Here is a 14,846-nt window from a genome sequence, read left to right as displayed (position 1 = left end):
ATGCTCGATCTTTGCTAATTTTACCCAGAGGCCCCATATGCCAACGTTGGACTTGCAAAGTCAGAACAAGTTGAAGTTTTGAACTCTAGCCTGTTCTGTTATGAAAAAGAGAGAGAAAAGAGAGAAGTCAAATAGTGTGGATAATGCAGACATTCTTTTTTTTTTTTTTTTTTTTTTTAGCTCAAAACACCTTGGTCTTTTCCGCATTTTAGTGCCATGGTACTAAAAATAACAACATATATCCTTCTTTAATTACCTGATTAAAGCTGTGTCTGTTTTAGACAAACGTTTAATCCAATAAAGCTAAATTTACAAATAATGGGCAAAAATAAAAAATAAAAAAATCTAGTAATGAACTACTACTACGACTACTTCTACGACTACTACTAACACTACTACTACTACTACTACTACTACTACTACTACTACTACATTGATGAAGGTTTCCGTATAGTGCAAATATAGTTTTTTTTTTCATTTACGTAAGCTTTATGCTGACAAAACAATTTATTTTATTTATAGGCTACTATGTTTTAGTATCTTAGAGTAGATTATTAAAGTGTTGCTGTGGAAAGTTAATCATATCAGAATAAAGGGGTGATGGATGCCACCTGTAATAATACAACGTCGCAGACGTTAGTTTGAATGAATTATTTATTTTAAACATGTTTTTTTTTTTTTTTTTAAAAAGGACAACAAAATGGATCACGTGTCTGAAGCACCCACCCATCCACCCATCCATCCATCCATCTTTAACTGCCATAAAATATCATCACATGACATTGCACCCAAATTTAAAGATTATTATTTTGTTAGAGTTACAACTGAAGCACAATTATACATAAAGATTTTATTAAACTTCTGTCTACCATTATATTAAACTAATACTTCATTGAACCATGTATTTATCATTAGTCCATAAACATTCTTCTGTCTTCATCAAAGTCTTTTGTCTGGCTGTTTAATATGACAAACAAAAGGAAAGCTGGCAGGTCAGTCGCGCAGATGCAAATAAAACCAATAGTTCCTCTTACTGAGGCTTTGTATGCTTTGATGGTTAGTGTGCCAATTTTCCAGTCATTGTTCAGATGTTTTTCACTGTGATCTCTTCTTGTTTATGATCTCATGATAAATTTTAAACTTACTACCATACCACAGCAAACATTTTACACGTATATTTCATATATCTTTTCAGTGCCACAGCTTTCATCAACTGCTGGTACTCGCTTATAAAGTTCATAACTGTAATACTGAAATGGGTCACGAGATGGCAGCACACTCTAATAAATACCCATGAAACTTTTTGTCTTTTTTTTTTTTTTTTTTTTTTTTTTTTTTTTTTACAGCGTTCAAGTAATTATTCATCTCAGGGTGTGACCTACACAGTAATGCAGGATTAGAAGAGGATCATTTCAGATGTTTAAGCTCCTAAAAACACACAAAAAATGTGAGCAGTGATTCTGATCTGGGGACTGATTGTTTCTATAGAAACAGGTGACTAACAACTTGACGAAAGTTAAGACTTAATTAAAGAAAATTAAATCACATGAAGTTCCAGAAGTTCAAAACTAAACAGGCTATTATTATTATTATTATTATTATTATTATTATTATTTACAATTGCAATAGTGCAGGCTACTACTTCTGACCACGAGAGGGAGCCAAGTTCATAAATATTGCAAACCTTCATTTGGGTTGCCTTCTCCTTTATTTCAAAGTTTCCTCTTCACTGTCAAGCTTGTGAATCTTCACTTTTTTATGATAATATTTAACTTCTATGTGTTGAAATATCATAAAATAAATAAATAAAGTTGTTTATTTAGTCCATTTTCAAGTCTTAGTTTTGCAAAGGACTATATGAAATAGGTGATGATAATAATTCAGTTGTCTAGTTGAATGCTATTATACCAGTCATTGGCCACTAATTTGGGAGAAACGTTTTCAAAGAAGAAAAAACAAAAAATCAAATACAAATATAATGCAAAGTAGGTCTATATGACTGAATTGATTTTATTCATCTCAAAGTTTAGTCTAAATATTATTTATTATGTAGACAAGTAATGCATGACAAATTTGATATTTAAATAACGTCAACATTATTATTTATAGCTGCAATTGCAAACAAAACAGCCCGTATTCATGAATATTGTTTGGTACATTCATCCGACACTCGTTGCTTTTCACTGCGTCTCAGTCGTTAATACTTTAAATATTGCAGAGTTAAGAAGGACTGGGTGGGCAGACCGTGGAATTAAGTAAAAGGCCCATAGTAAGTTGTGTCAACAGCTCGGGGCGGTGGAAAAAGTTCATGCCTGGGTCCATGTAAGGAGAAACCGGCGCAGCACCGCAGGCCACTGCACGGACATTTAATTAAGACGACCTGCGGAGGATTACAGTGATATTGGGCCTGTAACTTTGTCTCACAATGATCACTAACAATTTTATGCGTCATAGCTCTTGACAGCGGGCGACATAAAGACCTTCTTGGTAGCTTTTTTTTTGTTCTTTAAACATCTATTTGTGTATTTTGTATAATTCAAAAAGTCTTTTTTCTGATTTTCCAGTTAAGGTTCAGCCTCATTTCATCCAGTTCTGTAAACTGTTAGAATAAATGTGTTAGAGATGCATTTTTTTAAATTGCAAAGTGAAATATATGTATCTGAGAAAAGAAATAACACACACATATATATATGTGTGTGTGTGTGTGTATATATATATATATATATATATATATATATATATATATATATATATATATATATATATATATATATATATATATGTGTGTGTGTGTGTGTGTGTGTGTGTAAATATATTCCAATTTTTTCCAATTTTTTCTTCCAATTTTTAATTGTCTGCATTATTCAGCTTCTCGGTGGGCCTCGGTACCCTGCGCAAAGCAAGTCAAACATTTTGATGTCACGACAGATCCGGTGTGGTGCTGCTCCCATTTGGTTCACAGCAAGTCTTTTAGATGCGCTGCATGAACAAACTCTGACACATTAAGCCCAAACAGTCTTTAATTCCCACCTAACTGAGATCCCACGCAGGCACCCCACTGTAAGTGATGCAAAGTATTTTCCTGCTTTGATCTCGAAGCAATTCGCCGCTGGTGGGGAAGTTTTTTCTTCTTCTTACGCCTTAAATATGTTTAAGTAAATCACGCCATTTGGGTACCCAATAAATGGATCTTTACACAATTAATCCCAATTATAGCAGATAATTTAAGTGAGTAAAATATCAATATATTTCTTTGTAAATTCTGTAAATGCACAAATGACCGTTTAAGAGATTTGGTGTTGTTATATTCATTACTATTTCCACTAAAAGAGTAAATGTGAATGTTTCGATTTCTTCGTTAAAGAAAAAAAAAAAAACACATTTAAACGAGGATGCAGAGAGCTGGTACATGCATCCATGATCTGGTTGTGTACATGTGAGTTCGCTCCTCTGTCACGTCTGAAGGTTTTGGCAGAAGTGGGCTGGGAGTTACCGACACCTCCTGGTTTTTTTTTCCCCTAAAAGCCAAGAGTGTGGCCAGCGGCTCTCTGCTCTGTTCTCGTTGCGCGGCCCCGACTTCCCATTGGCTGACCCGTGCAGTTTTAGGGGCGGAGCTTCTCTGGCAGCAAAAAGGACGAAAGAATTTAACTGCGCAAAAGTCCTGTGTGGTGACGGATGTCCAAAGTTCAGAACTTTTTCAGTGTGCGTTTCATATGGTCTCAAGGATGGGGGCAGCTTGAGTAGGCTACAGAAAACTGCACCGCTGTGAAGTCTTTTTCTCGGTGTTTTTCTGTGTTCAAGTTTGCGGCGAGGAGCAGTGTTTTTGCGCACTTCAGCGGAGAGAGGAGTGAAACTCACTGCGTTAATTTTGGAGTTTGATTTTTTTTTTTATTTGCCGGATCAAAGTGAAGACATGCAGGCTCGCTACTCCGTGTCCAGCCCCAACTCGCTGGGCGTCGTGCCGTACATCAGCAGCGACCCGAGCTACTACCGCGCTGCAGCTGGTGGAGGATACACGGGGATGCCAGCACCAATGAACATGTACTCTCACGCGGCTCACGACCAGTATCCTGCCAGCATGGCACGGGCATACGGACCGTACACCCCCCAACCTCAGCCCAAGGATATGGTCAAACCCCCTTATAGTTACATCGCGCTTATCACCATGGCTATCCAGAACTCGCCTGACAAGAAGGTGACCCTGAATGGGATTTACCAGTTTATCATGGAAAGGTTTCCATTTTACCGAGACAACAAGCAAGGTTGGCAGAACAGCATCAGACACAATCTGTCTCTGAATGAGTGCTTTGTCAAGGTGCCGCGAGATGACAAAAAACCCGGTAAAGGCAGCTACTGGACCTTGGACCCGGACTCTTACAACATGTTTGAAAACGGGAGCTTCTTGAGAAGGAGACGGCGATTCAAAAAGAAGGACGCGCTGAAGGAGAAAGAAGATCGGCTGCAGAAAGATGTCCCGCCGAGGCAGCAAGGCCGGGAGCAGGAGCAGCCGGCGCAGGGTTCGCAGCCTGTGAGGATCCAGGATATTAAGACTGAGAACGGGACAGCCACGCCACCGCAGGCCGATTCGCCCACGCTGAACACTGTTCCCAAAATCGAGAGCCCCGACAGCAGCAGCATGTCCAGTGGGAGCCCTCACAGCATCCCCTCCAGCAGGTCCATCGGTATGGACAACTCTGAACACCACCAGCACCACGGTCAGGCCTCCACGCAGGGTTTCAGCGTAGACAACATTATGACTTCCCTCCGGGGGTCTCCACAGGGGGCCACCGAGCTCACCTCCAGCCTCACCGCGTCCAGTAGGACAGGCATAACACCATCTTTGTCCTTAAACTATTCTCCAAGTCAGACATCTGTGTATAGTTCACCCTGTAACCAAAACTCCATCTCCACTACCTCCAATGCGACTTATCATTGTAACATGCAAGCCATGAGCCTTTACGCTGGGGATAGATCCAGCCACTTGGCACCCAGCACCACCGTGGACGAAACGTTGCCAGATTACTCAGTCACAACCACCTCATCCTCCCTGACCCACGCTAATCTAAACTCCGGGCAGGAGGGCCATCATCCTCACCAGGGGAGGCTGACCTCATGGTACCTCAACCAGGCCGGAGACCTGGGCCATCTGGGCGCAACTTACCCAACACAGCAGCAGAACTTCCATTCAGTCCGAGAGATGTTTGAATCTCAAAGAATTGGCTTGAATAACTCGCCAGTGAATGGCAATAACAGCTGTCAGATGTCATTCCCCCCGAGCCAATCCATCTATCGCACTTCGGGAGCTTTCGTATATGACTGCAGCAAGTTCTGACCAGAAAAAAAAGGAAAGCTCAATATTTTCCTCGTGTTTGAACTTTGCCATTAAAAATGATCCATCTCCTACTTGTCCACACCATAGGGACTAATATGAGACACAAACAAAACAGAAAAGACTTGATCTTGGTTTTTCTAAAGAACAGTGTTACTGCAAATAACACGTAAGTCTCTCTTTTTTTTTTTTTGTGCTTCTGTTGCTTCATGTCATATGTTAAAGAAGTGTCACTTTTTCTTGGACGTGTAAATTGCAAATAGTAATTTATTTCTAAACTGCAGCCGGATATGTATGGACCAAACACCAAAAGTGTTTCTAAATTGAATTAGCCTACCTTAATTCTCCTAAAGAAAAAAAAGTTCCATTATCAAGGGTTTTTTAAAAAAAAAAAAAAAAAAAAGAAAAGAAAAAAAGGGAACGTGTATATCGTCGTACTATTTTAAAGATTCTTCATTTGTTGAAAAGTATTCTGAAGGATTTGCTTGTTTGTTTAATAAATTGTCATTCATTGTGAGTTAAATTTATGCCTCGTTTCTTACTAACTTCCCTACAGACTAAATTTTTTTTTTACACTCACAGTGGTCCATGTTAGTTTTGGTTGTAAGTTTTTACGCCTCATTATTTTGATTGCCCTCTGCCTCCCCCCACTCGTTCAAATGCTTTAATATTGGGACTTTATCAAAATACTAATACCTAAAGTAAAAGAGAGAAAGAACATTTATTTTGATGACTTGCTACTTATATTTTAAAACATTTTCCCATAAAAAAAATGCTTTTGAAGTGTTTTTTCTTTAAATCTTCAAGTGAGACAATCAAAATCAAAGATGTTCCAAATTCTATTTTTTTTATTGCACTTTTTCTATTGCACTTTTAATAAATCACATACAGACGTTATTTACATCTAACCTTTATTTTCACCTTTTCAACAGAACATGAAATCACTGACTGAGCAATGGAAATGGGAGACACACACACACACACACACACACACAGCACTTTGTTTTGGACTGCGTCGTGTGTTTACTGGCGCATACCAGCGCTTAGCCTACTTAATATCATACCACACATGCCAAATATATTCCTCTTGTCACTTCAGTTTTTATGTTTGAAGTCTCGCTGTCTGACATGATTCTGACCTAGATGGAGATGATACGATCGTAACGTTTTATCTGTCAGCTTCATTATTATTAGCATATTGGAAAGGACATCAGTGTCAACTTTAGATTTACTGAAGGCTTATCTTCAGCAGATTTATTTATTAATTTAATAATTTCACGTTTCACGTTTTTATTGGATTCATTCAAAAGAACTCCACTTTGTGTAAATCTGGGAATTTGTCAATTTATTTTTAATCAATTGAAAAGGATGTCAGGAATAATTGCAGCCTTAATATTTAGTGTCATTCTATTAACTTGTCAGTAAAGTAAATAGGTCAAAGACATCTGTTTTTGCTTTGGCAATTAAAGAAGTCCACTCTATTTAATTGATCAGATGAAATCTTAATTTAAAAGAATGATAAAATAGTATAGAATTTTAATACTTATTCAACGCAACATTTATGGCGTCATCAATGCATTCATAAAAAAGAAGACAAAAACGTTCATAGTTACTTAGTGACTAAATTCCAACATCGAAACAAACTGATTGCTTAGATAATAATAATAATAATAATAATAATAATAATAATAATAATAATAATAATAATTTTTAAATAAAACTAATCATAAGTAATCTAACTATCGCTAATATAAACCCAAAATTGAGCCTAAAATAGAAATATGTTGCTGTCAAGGCATCACATGAGGATTAGTGCTTAATAGTGTAATTGAAAACCATAGTATTTCAATTTTTTTCCTACATTTAATATAGTAACATTAAGGCTATTTATGAATGAAATGCATACTAAAATGTTTTCATGGAAAATGCTTTAATGGAAAGTTCCTCACACAATAATAATAATTATTAATATATTGATATATCACTAATATAATTTTTTATTATGGGTGCTTAGGCTTTTTTTTATTTTTTATTTTTTTATTTATTTTTTTTACTTACAGTTTAAAATCACAAGCCCGGAAGTGATAAAATGTATGGCAGACTCCTTAGAACAAAATAATTTGCAATACCACAGCATTTTGGATCAACTGTGATCCAAAATATTTTTTGGTACATATTGAGATCAAGAAGTCAACATTAGCACAATATAATACAATAAAAACGAGGAAAAATTGTGTGTGAGTATGTGTATTTAAAAACTTGACCATGTTCTTGAAGCGTGATCAAGTCTGGTATTTGTTTTAAACAAAACAGTCAATCCAGCATTAAATCTTTCTGGTGCGCGTCGTCCAAACTCTCCGACTGGACCACAATCAGACTTATACAAGTCATCAGATACTTTCCTAAGTTGTAGGCCCAACAAACAAACGTCATGTTAGTCAAAAGATTAATGGCGCTCTTGCAGAATGGACCAGGTCAGGAAGGAATAAAATTCAATCAGAGAGCTGGAATCGTTTTTCATGAGACGGAAAAGGCAGAGGGAGACGGGGGTCAATGAGGAGGATGTTGGCCGCCAGCACCATCAACAATAGCCTACAACAGGACGAAACACACACAAACACGGGGAGAGGACCACAGGGTATTGCTCACGAGATACGATTTAATTTTATTTTTTTTTGCTCTAAACATGATTAAGAAACAATCTACAAGCAGAATTAAACTAATGTTGACCTGAGACTGCAGGCTTTATGAAGTGGGATGATAGTTTCCTCTGTGGAATTCAATCCATCCCGGGAGCTGCCACAAAAATAAAGTACATTTGATTTCACTTTCATTTCCCTTTCATAGGAGGATAATGAATTATGTTTAGTTACTTGTTTACAGCTTCGCCTGGAAAGGAAAGCTGTCTCAGATGGAACCCTGAATTCTCATTAAAAACTAGTCCACGACTTTTGGAGGGGCTTTTTAATGCGTAGATGTTTAGGGACCACTGTCTGGGTCTGTGTAGAGGGTCCTCTGCATGTGAAACGTTCTGCTACATTCATTAAAAAGCAATTTCCTTCACTGCGATGGTTAAAAAGCAAAGATAAAAGCCACAGTGTAGACTCTGTCGTCCTTTTTTTAATGTTTTAATTGGAAACGCTGCTTTAACTTTCTTTTGTTACAAAGGAGCAGAAGAAATGCGTAATAGCTATTTTGTGATTTATTTAGGTATTTACTATTATTGAGTTCTTTGTTGGGTGTTGAAGAATTTAATTCAGATAAGGTACCGCTTAGAAAAAAGGACTGACCTTCCGCTGACTAGATCATTGACTCTCAAATATAATCACAAATGAGAGTCAATACGGGAAAAGGAGAGTTTAGAGAAAAATGTTCAAAAAATGGACGTCAAATTTACTGAAATAATCATTTTATGATATCGCGGACACCGTTGAAAACTAAGAAGAATTTGAATTGTTTTAAAAATGCATTACATTTTCTGAGCCCATATATATATATATATATATATATATATATATATATATATATATATATATATATATATATATATATATATATATATGTATAATAAAAAATATAATGCAACGTTGAAAACATTCTTTGTTGCTTTCTATTAGCTGTAAATGTAGAAAGTGAAGGTAAAAGGTATTTTCTCTAAATATTTCCCCTCCTCGCTAACAGAGTCGTAGCCTCCTGATGTATAACTTTGGCTCCGCGCATTCTGCTGGTCTACAGGGGGAGGGCAGAGAAAAAGAATATGAGCATAAATGAAGTAAAGTATCGGTGAGCCCCTACGGACTGTGTGCACCTGTATGACCGCAGCTCACCATGGAAAATGCTGTGTTTCACCTCTCAGTTGCTCCAAGCGCCATCTGTTTCTCATTAGGAGACCATAGACGCAAATTGTCTGCTCTGCTGTGGCCAAACCAGTGAAAGGTTGGAGGTCCAACACTTGTGTTTCATAGAAAACAAACAAACAATCAAAAAAGGAAAAAAAAAAAATAAAACAATAAAAACACTGTATTCAGCTTCTTATTTTGCACAACTAACAGACGATCATTTGCAAAGACTTTGTCATTAGACGCTGAACTAAGCGTAAACTAAGCCTCTGAATTAAAAGCCGATTCCTCCTTTAAAAAAAAAAAATTAAAGAAAAGTAAGGAAAAAAAAGAAAAGAGAGAAAAGTTTAAAACTCCTGTAGTCCGACCTTATAACCACAAGGACGGAGGAATAATGGGTTACTGTGAATTCAGACCAAGGGGATGGTCGACCTGCGTGTAACCCAGCAGCCTTAGCGATATACCTCAAAAGGGAACAGAGTTGCCTTCAAGTTACACAGAACCTGCTTTTCTGCAGCTCAGGCCCAAAGATTCTAAATATAACACATTTTAATGTGCACATGAATGTCCCAATCATACAGCATGAGATGGAGAAATTTATTGTCCTAGTTGCCAAGTTATATATAGGGTTTACATATATATATATATATATATATATATATATATATATATATATATATATATATATAGACCCTATTCCGGATATATTTACTATGTGTTAATCTCATACTGTTATTGCAGGAGTATTGCCTACTGTAGAATGACTGTAGTACTGTAGGTAGAGTAGAGGAGTGTAGTACTGTTGAAACGGAGTAAGCTGAACAAACTTGAACTCTGGGCCACTTCAAAGCTGGCCAGCTGCTATTTGAGCCACAGTAGCAGTTGTCTGTGTCTCTCGCGGATCTCATCTCATTTATAGCGCCAGTCGGCCAGTGGGCCATGAAAACGACAACAATAAACTGCTGTGAGACCAGGACAAATCTGTCTTGATGGGAAGGCAGCCTTAAAGATTTTTTTTTTTTTTTTAAAAAAAAAGGTAAATGACTATAAATTCCCATGATTAAAAAGATTTTGTGGATGAAAACAGAGTTCTTTCTGTATTTTATACATATGTGAACGAATGGAAAGAAACATTTGATAAAGACATTTTAAAGTATCAGAAAAATCGCAACATTAACACAAACCATAAAGTTCACGTGACTTTTATCATCCCTTGTCATTGAATTTACTTTAAAATAAACACTAATGCCTCTCAACATTCAGAACCTCACAAAAACTACTTTCCCAGCAAATAAGATCTGATTAAATTCTGGGATTTAAAATGTAAGAAATGCTGTAATTGATTTAAGGGAAATCTCTTGCAAATTCTCCTGTAAATATATCTTTCCACATACATACAGAAAAAAAGGATTGGGTGATGGAAGTGACCCTGATCAGGTTAGTCCCATAGAGGAAAAGAAGAGTGTCACACACCAACCAGGGAGACAATGATGAATTGGGCTGTGAGACAGACAAAATCAGATATAAAAGGTGGAGGTGGACGGCTGGGAAAAACAACCTAAGTTCGATTGTGTGTATTTGAGGAAGCCAAGTATCATCTCACAAGAAACCTTTGGCAAAGTAATGTGACAGAGGATGTGGTTTGCTCCTGCATAGTATTTAGATATCCTTTAAAAAAAAAAAATTGGGGTTATTTTAAAAATGTGTTATGGTCTAGCTAAAATACTTGACAAAGGAGCTCCTCATTTCTTATTTAGCACCTTCAAAATTAAGTACTGTAATCACATAAAAGGCAATGCTTGCAACAACTTTGTGCTCCCGATCATATGAAAACTTAACTAATCCAACGTTGACCGATTAAAAACAGTTACTTCAAATCTGCAGATTAACACAGAGCTTAAAATATCTAATAACACCAGTTCTGTCAACCACACATTAATATCAGCAAGTCAAGAAACCATCTGGTTAAAATAGCATTCAGAACTGTAAACTACAACAATTACAGTGGCAACAATAAAACACTCATTTAGAAAAAAAATGCAGTGTAGCCAATCCCTTCCAATTCCCTCCTCTGTCCTCAGTCTTGCTATAACAGTATTATTCACAGTTTGGGCATGTGATTTTCAAGAAGTTAAGGGGTTCATCAGAAGTCTTACAGTAGGTTCATTTCCTGACGACAACAACAGACATTACCATGCACAACTTTCAACAACACAATGATACCTTTAATCATTATTCCACGCCATATAAATCTTGATCAAGCGCTACATATTTATTTGTTTATTCAGCTGGTATTCATGCAATTGTTTTACAAGTCGGTGCTGCAGAAAGACTGAAAGTAAAAGCTAACTTATGTACATGTGTGTGTGCATCGGTAGGAAATGTCTCTGTTTAATTGACAGTCCTGAGCTCATGCAACCTCCCCATTTTACTCAGATTGTAATTACTCCCTTCAACCACAAAAGCCAAAATTTACCTGCAGCTCCTCCCAACCAAAAACACCCTTTTTCCTCACATGTAATGTGCAGCGGAGCAGAATTACTTTGCAAAAAAGAAAAAGGTGTGAGGTGAAACACAGACAAGGAAAAACAAACTATTTCAAAGAATAACACTGACCTCAGCCTCAACTGTTGCACATTTTCACAGTTTCTGTGGACTTTTAGTTTATTTAAAGCAGGACTGCAGACGGAACAGCACACAGTTACCACATAGACCCGACTGGCAACATTAATCTTGACTCGACATGCAATCTGCAACCTGAAACAGCATTAACATGTGATAAAAGGTTGACGAATTCTTGAAACATGAAACATCCTGCACGTGAAAAGCACAACACAGCTCTTTGCAGTGATTCAGAATGTATTGCAAATGTCAGCTGTCTGAGGTTGTGTCAACGGACAAACTGCCCTCTGACCTCTGAGAGGAAAACCCCTTCCTCCTGGAGGTCTTTTTCAGAAGCCAGTTATTTACCCTTCACCCAGTTAACTAATTTTCTTTAAGTCATCCTTTCCCTGTTTTCATGCTTACTACATTGAGAAGAGAACTTGAAAGGAAAACACAGAAGTGATGAAAGGTATGAATAAGTCTGTATAGAAAACATAAAAAGGAAAATTCCATATTTGGATAGATTTCGTTGCCTAGGACTCTTGCATAAATAAAAGAAAGCCTAACAAGCCATTCAAAAGTAAACATTTCAAAATCATGAGATTATCAGCTGCTGGTATAGAGTTAAACTGTTGCTCCTGAATCTCTGAGGTGTGCAGGTGTGACACTGTCTCTGTGAGTCGCACAGCAGCCAGATGGTGTTTGTGTGTGATGGCAAGAGACAGTGATACAGCAGTGGTTCCTTTCACAGATCAGCACTCGTATCTTTGTTCCATCTCCGGGCTCTCTGCTCACATATAAACATCCCCAGTCCATGGGCCTCTGATGTTTCTGCCTTTGTGTTTACAGTGAGAAGTCAGGCAAAAACGTGAACTTTTGGACAAAGAGAACAAGGAGGGACAATAGAATAAGAGGTTAACTGTTTGACTTAGTTCCAGACAATCATTATGCAAGTACTCTTTTACATTATAAAGCATTAATTATATTAGCAAAGTGTTGATGATATATTTCTTTATTTAACATTAGAAGCTATTAACTATATTGTATATTAAAAATGGACTGTTTTGTATTATTACTTTATCTATATAGTAATAAGACGTTCCAACATTTACTCTCATGGAAGTTTAAGTGCTCATTATGAACTTTCTGCACAACATACACTACTAGTGGTGAAAAACATGTTCCATAACACTGATTCAGCATAGACATGGACTAATCTCCACACGCACTTACACAAATGTCCATGCACAAGTCTGCCAGAAAGGTAAATTGTCTTTGCAATGAAGCAAATGAGATGTAGCATTCACTTTTGAAAATGGAGCTTTGTCTGAAAATAATCCCAGTAAAAAACAATCACGCACATTTCCAATCAAACCCAAACCCCATGCAAGGCTGTGACTCCAACATCAAAGCACACTCAGAGCAATTGTCTCCCCCTGCTCCTTTTAAACTGCCCGTTTTTCAACTTTGGAAAGAAGAAAAATTCCCTGTACATCAAAGACGGAGACAGAGAAAGTAATTTAGCCTTATCTTAATTGAGCTGCAATTTTAATAATGATCTTACACATTGGGACTGAGTAGGAGAGGAGGAACTGCAGGAGAGACCAGTTCCCCCTGCTTTACTGCTCTATTCTGGTTGTCTAATCTCAGTTCCAGACATATCATTGTTCTGTGATTTATGATGACCTAATGTTTTGTTTACTTCATGCTCATAAGAGGAGGGGAGATTGCACAGGGCATGCGGTATGGGGAAACATGAAAGTGCCGGGGCTGCTTGCAGGACTGCAATCTCCAGCAGTTCACAGAAATAAACAGCTCTGTGTTTTAACCACCTGGCACAGCACCTCCTTCAAATGAAGTGCCTGAACTGCTGGCCACTCAGAAGTTTACAAAAGGCCCAGGTTTTCAGTTCCATTAGTTGTCATGATGATGTTATCATTCTGCACAGTGGAGGCTACCTACTTGATTTAACCTCTTTAAAAAAATCTCCCCACCCCACATTCCACCCCACTTTTTTTTTTTTTTCTTTTAACAATAATTGACTTACCTCTGCCATATGAAAGGGCAAACATATGGGGTCTGACAACTGCTTGACAGTAAGGTCATGAGTCCAGTGAGTAAGTCCACTAGGATTCAGCTTCTGTTGGTGATTTTCTGGTATTTAGCGAAGCAATCAAGATGGATTCAAACAGTAGATGCTGAATAGAGGAAGTGCTATTAGTGCTAAGGAAAAAGGACACAATAGAAGCTTTGTGTGAGTGATTTACATGATATGATAATGTGAGCGCGTCATAATAGCTTCCTTTATTAGTAAGAAGTATGTTACTGGTAAAAGAAAACTGCTTGTTCATGCAAACTTATGCCAGTGTTCCTTCCACAAGACTCCTGCACAAGGGTTATCCTAACCTGAAATGATTGGGAAATATTTGTGGGCTGGTGCATTTTAGTGGGCAGTGGGGCCGGAGACACAAGGGTCATATCTTCATCAGCTACAACATAAAAGGATATGCACAGGTTTCACCTTTCTGATGTGGGCAGTTAGAAGCTGACATGTGCTTTTCTTCCAAATAGTTGAAGGCTCACACTAAGTTGGTTTTAAAGGAGCCTCTTAGACTCATTCACAACAGTCAATAAACATGCTAGTGGCTATTAAGGTGTCTTCACACACGATTAAAATAGTTGTTTATCATTTAAAGAACGATGCTAATGTTTCTCAATCTCAATTATGAGCACTATTTCTTCTTTAAATTTTTTTAAGACCACTTGACTGCTCTAATTAAGCACACAGAAAACTTTGTCTTCAATGTGCTGTCATGCCTGAGCTCATCTAAAACGGGGTCTAAAGTTGATTCTTTTGTATTGTGAGACTTATACAAGTTTACTAAATCAATAATTTGATTTATTTGGATGTCGTTAAACAGTTGCAAAAAAAAAGCATAAAGTCTTCTGGTACTGAAAGACTAGTTAGGATTCAACTAAACTTTAGGTTCACTATTAGACTTGTATAGATAATGTACAGTGTAGGTGTATATGATCACACGATAACCATGGCAGCATGGCAATTAAAATGATCC

General features: G+C 37.3%; 1 protein-coding gene across 1 annotated transcript; it reads left to right on the top strand.

Annotated features, from left to right (window-relative positions):
• The first annotated feature begins 3,720 nt into the window (after positions 1-3,720).
• On the top strand, positions 3,721-5,404 carry foxc1a (forkhead box C1a). Its single transcript, XM_079243121.1, has one exon. The coding sequence runs from the start codon at positions 3,914-3,916 to the stop codon at positions 5,330-5,332; it is 1,419 nt and encodes a 472-aa protein (XP_079099247.1). The 5' UTR covers positions 3,721-3,913; the 3' UTR covers positions 5,333-5,404.
• Positions 5,405-14,846: the final 9,442 nt, after the last annotated feature.

The sequence above is a fragment of the Telmatherina bonti genome, assembly GCF_933228915.1.
Source record: "Telmatherina bonti genome assembly, chromosome: 7".
Lineage (NCBI taxonomy): Eukaryota > Metazoa > Chordata > Actinopteri > Atheriniformes > Telmatherinidae > Telmatherina > Telmatherina bonti.
The sequence above is the reverse complement of the archived record's forward strand: the minus strand, read 5'-3'. Positions and strand labels throughout refer to the sequence as shown.

Coding starts and splice junctions, on each gene's coding strand:
- foxc1a (XM_079243121.1), top strand. CDS start 3,914: ATGCAGGCTCGCTACTCCGTGTCCAGCCCCAACTCGCTGGGCGTCGTG.